We start from the raw sequence: 6,852 nt of genomic DNA, 5'->3' as shown, positions 1-6,852 counted from the left end.
GGCCTGCCATATTTCAGTCCCAGCCGATTTTTCCAGCTCGCGGGACGTACACGGAATGCTTGACAATTCGCCGCAACGTATCAGCGGACGTATTGCGAACGTGGCATCGCGCGGTAGGGTGCATTCGAAACGACGCGACGCGTCCAACGATTCGAAAGTTTAAACGACACCGCACCGCCACCTTTCAGCTCGCACGTCAAGGAAACCGCTCTGTCCGTGCGACTTTCGCTTTGCACCTCGATCTTTCCAATCGAGGGCGCTCGTAATTGATCGCATTCACCGATCTTGAAACTTTCCGTACTAGATTTACGCTTGGCAAAAATCGTGACACAGAAAATTCCTCCGACTATGTGCTACGTTGGATCTCGTTTTAAATCGAGAAGTTGATCTCGATATTAAAATAACACGCTTTGCGAATGTAACGATTAATTAGAAATGAGATCGACCGGAATAGGTGGGACGTAAGAATATCGAGAGTCGCAGGTATTGCTGTGACACAGAAAATTTTTATTATTCTTTTTGTTACATGAGCCATGGTCCGAAAATTGTCCGAAAAGTATGGTCGGAATGGGTATGTGAGGATCGTGCGGTTGTCCTCGGAATAGAAATTTCATCGTTTCCGAGAGTTCAGCAAGAATCCTGTGATGCCCATGTCCAGATACCTAAAATAGACACGTTTTTTTTTTATTTCAACAATTAATTTATCCTGCAGTTATTAAAGAGAAAAGAAAGATCACGGTGCTGCGAACTCCTCACCTCTTCTGCAAATTTGAAATTTCACGTTTCGTTTGGGTTTTTTCCCAAGTAATTTGACTGCCGTCATTCGAAATGAACCTGGACGCGAGCACGGTGGATTTTTCTGGTGGACCCGTGGTTCCTGAAGGTATATTGGTCAACCTTTTACCTTGACGGCTTTCTTTGGATTTTCTTCTGACATTCAGATCCGACGAGACCACGATTTCGTCAAACGTCTGCCCAAAAACAGCTAAATGTACAAGAAAAGAAAAAAGAAAAAATTGGAATTAGTTGAAAGAAAAATAAAAGTAAAATAAAAAAAATGAGAAAAATGAAATGAAAAATGAAAATAAGAAAAATGAAAGAAAAATAAAACCGATTGAGCAATAAAATATCGCGAATCGAATCAAGTAACTGCACGTGACGCTATGACAGTGCACAGTATCGATTTACGTTCTTGAAAACGAGTAGAAACTTAATCGTCGATGACAAACAGTTAAGGTTACACGATGCAATCCCGGTGTACAAATACATTAACGATTAGTTATCCGTTTCTTGGAAACGTTTTCATTGAAAGGTTTACTTACGTTTTTGATCAGATGTTTGTTGGGCGTGGACAATCACGCAAGTCAGAGTAAGCACCAGAAGGGACAGAAAATTTATCATTTTGCCGAGATGGATGTTTTGCTTCAATTTTTTGGAAGGTCCGAAATCTTGTCTAACGCTAGAAAAATAAAAGAGAAGATGTTACCAATAGTTATCAGAAAAGTTTCAATCGAAAGGAGCATCTAATCGAAGATCAGTCTTTCGCCAGTTCTACCCTAATTTGTCAATATATTTTGCAATGCTTACAAATCCTCACTCGATCACAGAAGGAAAAATCTCTATGAAACAACGATCGCGAAAATCTTCCGGAGAACAAAATTGTTCGATGTCTGTCAAATTACATACTACAGGTATCTATCGCGCGTCACTGGTGACGTAGGCAACGTCACCTGGCATTCTCTCTGCGATCGACACACATTCTCTTTCGCAACAGACCAAACTCCTACGTAACTAATCAAAATCACAGATCTCACCAACGATACATCAACCAAGCATCAAACCTATAAAAAACCGACCCAAAAAGAAACAGCCAAGAATGAAACAACCGCACGGAAGAAACTTGCGTGTATTATACCACTACTATTTCTCAGTTCGAGGCAACGTGAATCAGCGAGGAAAGGAACAGAAATATTGCACGCGAACTTCTCAGTCGACTTACCGACAGCTCAAGCCAGAAGATACTTTCCGAGCCGACAACCGCACGAGAAATGCGAGCACAATGCCGCGGAAGGCTTGAAGAGAGCATCGCGAATTTGCTATAGTGCGTGGTGAATAGGAACAGACCGGGGGTAAGGGTCCAGAAGGAGGCGCCTCGCGGATCGTTCGCACACTGTACATCGTATGCACCGGACAGACCACTTTCTATTTCATTTTTTCCCCCCTTTTTCATGCGTTCGTCTCGCTCTCCTAAGGATCCGGCCTTCTTACCCGATCGACCGGGTGGACTGGTCTCGGGAACGGTCCCCTGCGTGTCCAGCAGCGGGCTAAACAATGCTTAACGACCAGAGAGACGGACCTTTAACGAGCCCCTTTAATGCGCCCAGGGTGTCACGAACCTCGCTGCTTTCGGCTACCGTGCAAACAAACGCGCTTCTAATCTCTCGGGTCGTTCGGCCCGCTTGCCTCCGAATCGGGATAATTTGCAGCGATTTTCCTTTCCTGGACGATGTAAATTAGGAATTTTTGAGAAATCTTGGATATCGCGTGCGTTTCCTTAGAACGGACCGGGTAGAAATATCGTATTTTTGGAACGACGGTCGTTTGGCTTTCTTCGCATTATCGCGTTCCTTTTACGAAACAGTGAGTTTGCTTTACAAGGCTATTTCATTTTAGAATTCTTTGCCCTGTGAAAAACGATAGTAAAAGAATATTTATGTGTTTATTGTGATACCGATCGTAATACCGTATACTATTGGTAGAAAAAATGGTCGAGGTATTTCTTGAATAAAAGTAAATGGGATTTCTTGGGATTATTAGACAAGAGTGTTTGAAGAGTTTCAGGGTCTCTTGCTTCGTCGAAAAATAATAGACTAGTTTTATTGTAGTTATTACGAGCTTAAAAGATATCTCGAAGAAGTCGCGTATTTCGATGAAAGGATCGAAGGAAGGTTCGAGAGAAAGATCGAGGAATCACAAAGCAAAGGAGGTTGCTGCATTGCACCGAGTATTACGAGCCAATCGCAAGCGGTTACGGGTTCCGAGAATAAAAGCAGCGAGATTTGCTACGCGAATTCCAAATGAACGAGTACCAATGTTTTATTACCTGTGGCTTTTTATAGAGCAGACCGACCAGAATATATAATTCCCTCTCTTCGAATTTCTCTACGTTGGTTATCTCTATCTATAGAGACAAACAATAAAACAAATCTACATCGTGATGCGACCCTAACAGTAACTCGAAGATAGAGTATCCAAATCATACCCAAAAACCAAAAACTAAAGAGACACAAGAAATAATATTTCGCAAGGTTCCAATAACTTTTTCCGCTCGAACCATCTGTGAACGAATAAAATCAGAAACATCGGAGAAACAAGAAAGATAAAGAAGACTAAAGGGAAAACGAAAAGTCACGTTCGTTTCTTTTCCAGGGCTTTTTATTTTCAACGAAACAGGCTTTCGATGGAGAAAGTTCGAGGCGGATAGATAGCGTGTCCGTCGAACATCACGCGCGCGCGTGTGTGCACGATTCAGTCCCGGTCATTGCACGCCTCCCTACGGATCCCGATTTTTCGGTTTTCGTCCTTTTTTTTTTACGGAGGCCCTCTTCCTCTTCTTTTCGTCTCCCTTTGTGCTGTTTAATCCTCAGCCCCCCGTCCCGCTGCTCCTTCGCTTCCTTGCACCGGCTGTCCTCGTCCCTCCGCCGCTTCGCCGCCGACGAAACTGCATCGCGATATTTTATTGGTTTTATTCGCGGGAACATCTGGCGCTCGGACAAAGGGAACTGGCCCTCAGGAAATCTTCAGGAACGGAGGGTGGTTCGTCCGTTTTCGTTAGCCTGGTCGGCTCTATTTACTTATACCTAGTGACGTAGAATGTTTGTAAACAATGGCTTGGATGCAGCCGTGGATCGCCGATCGACGCCATCGTGGATTAGGCTGCTCATCCTGTCCATTGAGGGTGGATATCTGGAGCGTCTAATGGTCGACTCGATACGTTTCTGGGGAAACTACGAAGACGTTTTTGAATCATCGTGCGACGTTTTTGGTGAAAGGTTAAGAATAAAATTCATTGAAATCGTATTACTCTGAATTACGTTTGTTAAAAGAAAACGTTTATAGGTGGTGGAATGTTAACGACGCGGCGGAAAGATAGAGAGATTCTTGGAGAATCGGCTTGCAGGCTTAACGTTTGCTATGCGGAATAACAGGACTTTCACGATGGGCAATCTAGGATCTGCATTCTCCACTCTTAAGGTAATGTACTATAGGCGTGCGCGTACAGTGCCGAGCCACTTGTGACCTTTAACCCTTGCAGAATGACCCTTGAAAGGGAGACTCGAGACGATTTGCATACCAGGATTTATTGGCCACGTCGGAGCGCCGATGATAATGTAAGTAAGTACGTGTTCGCGTGATTGATACGATTTTAACAATTCATGACGCAGTTGTCGGCCGTGTAATCAATCCTCGTTACCACGATTCGTTTCGTTTGACGATCGTTTATTCGCATCTCGTAGGTGATCCGTTCGAATTTACCGAACCTCGGCGTTGTACCAGCTTTCTCCGTTTTGTAACATAACGTAGGATGGATCCTTACGAGACGAAGAGAAACAACTTGCAAGAGAGAATTCTCCTATCTATGAAAGGAAAAAGCGCAGCTACGAAGCGCGGTTCGCTACAGGTGGTTTCAAAAGATCGGTGGATCTCAGGTCGAAGAAGAACCATCGTGCCACGATCTATGCACACATCGGGGCAACTCGCAAACCACTTCCCTCTCCTTTTGCATCTGCTTGGACGCACGGAGCGTTCAGGAGAGCGGATTTAAAACGAAGTTCGCGAGTGTAGGCGCGTTTCGGAACGAAAACAGACCGGTTCGCCAGGGCAGAGAGAGGCGCAACTCCAGCTTGTGGACCGAGCGACCGGCCAGCATGGCGTCCCTTGGATCCCTTTAAAACGAGTTAATCCGTCTGCCTGGCCGTCTGCCGATCGCCTGAGAACCAAGAAGATTCATTTTCCCTTTGTCCATTCTTTTTCACACGTACCAAAAGGAGCTGCGGCTCAATGGGACAATGCAGCCAGCGCCGCGCGTTTTACGACGTTCCTTTTCGCACAGGTCCCACACACATTTGAATAATCAACGCGTAGGCACAAGACCGCTTTTGTCGAACCGGGAACTCGAAAGGGAAAGAGAGAGAGAGAATCAAGGAGAGGAAAGAGAAACGTCTCGAAGGCAGTCACGACAAAAGTGACACGCACGATACGAAATGATTGTGTTGCATATTCTCGAACTGGACCCCGAAACACGGACAGATGTTTCCCTTGCGTTCTCGTTTAGTTCGTCTCGAGATCATTTGTTCTGTCGCGCTACTAGAGCCAGAGGTGAAAAGACTACGCGTCGCGATTACGTCAGACTTCCTTTCCTCCTTTTAATTCGCGCGAGTTCGTTAACCTTCGACTCGTGAACTCTTCCTCTTAGCCGCTTCTCGAGGGAATCTTCGTGGCCTTCTCTTTGCCCGTACGTCCCTTTCAAACGTTGTATCGCGAACCTGGCCCTTGGTTTTTTGCCAAGGGTGAACGTTCTTCGAAAGAAAGCAACTCTTTTACATCGTATAAAGAATCGTTTCTTTCACTTTTGTTTCTTTTCAGCAGACTCGACGAAATGCTCGGACAAATATTACCAGGATCCTGTGTGATCCTTCCCGCGAAGCCTTCAACAGAATACCAGAAAGAGTAACTTGAGAGAGGGAATCGATGTTCCTCGCCGCAGATGTTCAGGCGTTTACGTAGACGGAGGGAAGTGTCTCGTAAAACCATGTAAATCTAATGGACGAAGTTCGTTAACCTGACACGCGTGAATTTATGGCCGGTTCTCGAGGGAACAAAAGTGCCTTGAGATCCTTCTGACGAACGAAACGCATGTCGCACGTATTTAGACGTTTTACGACTTCCTATCGTTGCACGTAGCTCATAACCGTGAACTTGGGAATTCCTTCACAACGGGACATTCTTGATTTATTATTGTACTATTTTGTTTGTCTATGTCCCTTGCAATTTAAGGCGTTACGCCGGTTCACGATAAATCATTCACAACGTTAACCGCTAATCTCGAAAGCGACGTCGAACTGAAAATTCCACATTTTTAATCATTTTCCCAATACAGACCACGAAAATATCCTGTTACGCTTCTTATAACGGAGAAATAATTTTCCCAGAAATAACAATCGATTTCGAAAGCAACGATGACTTGAGAGAAACTGACGCTGACTTTGGATTATTTTACCAAAACAGACCACCGTTACATCGTTGAATCTCACAAAACTAGCTATCGATTTGCAAAACAACGTTGATAAAAGTTACCATTTGGTCCATTTGTCCAATACAAATCTCAGACTTCTTTTACATACTGTATGCTTCAAATCTATTATTCAAGACATTCACTGACAATCATCTAAGAACTCCCCACCGTTACACACAGCACCCATTTCTCGCTAACCACGCTCAATATTCACCACGTCGATGCAATTTCTCTCGCATAACGTAAATGGTACCGCGATTTATCTCTCTGGAGCTACCAATTAACTCACGTTCCCGCGAAATCACGTTCCTCAGGATCCATACAATAGGCTTTGGCTCGTGATTAGGTGTATTTAGCACGCGATCGAAGGAGAGAGAAGACAGGACTGGCGATTAGTCGACGGCGAGGATTCCACGCTCGTAAACAGAAGCGTACGCTCAGGCATCTGCGCCTGAAGGAATTACAGGAAGAACCGATTCACGTCAAACTGATTCGTCTCGACTGGTGTGCCGGTTGGCGATGATGATGCTCGTTGAGTTGCGTCGCGCGTGCTGCGG

At 44.8% G+C, this 6,852-nt stretch overlaps 1 protein-coding gene and 1 long non-coding RNA gene across 2 annotated transcripts in view; one reads left to right on the top strand and one right to left on the bottom strand.

Annotated features, from left to right (window-relative positions):
• Positions 1-6,585, top strand: part of LOC112212685 — a 29,718-nt gene extending 23,133 nt beyond the window's left edge. Inside the window, exons 3-6 of the long non-coding RNA XR_002946517.2 lie at positions 3,430-4,045; positions 4,120-4,254; positions 4,316-4,391; positions 4,518-6,585. This is a non-coding gene — a long non-coding RNA (uncharacterized LOC112212685). The remainder of the gene's footprint in view (positions 1-3,429; positions 4,046-4,119; positions 4,255-4,315; positions 4,392-4,517) is intronic.
• LOC100744729 lies at positions 485-2,193 on the bottom strand. Its single transcript, XM_003488821.3, has 4 exons — positions 2,000-2,193; positions 1,323-1,459; positions 757-985; positions 485-662 (listed from the first exon to the last, which is right to left on the bottom strand). Exons 1-4 carry the CDS (start codon positions 2,176-2,178, stop codon positions 611-613), a joined length of 597 nt encoding a protein of 198 aa, XP_003488869.2. The 5' UTR covers positions 2,179-2,193; the 3' UTR covers positions 485-610.
• Positions 6,586-6,852: the final 267 nt, after the last annotated feature.

The sequence above is a fragment of the Bombus impatiens genome, unplaced genomic scaffold (genome assembly GCF_000188095.3).
Source record: "Bombus impatiens unplaced genomic scaffold, BIMP_2.2 scf_0264, whole genome shotgun sequence".
Classification (NCBI taxonomy): Eukaryota; Metazoa; Arthropoda; class Insecta; order Hymenoptera; family Apidae; genus Bombus; species Bombus impatiens.
Note: the sequence above shows the minus strand (reverse complement) of the source record. Positions and strands in the feature narration are given on the sequence as shown.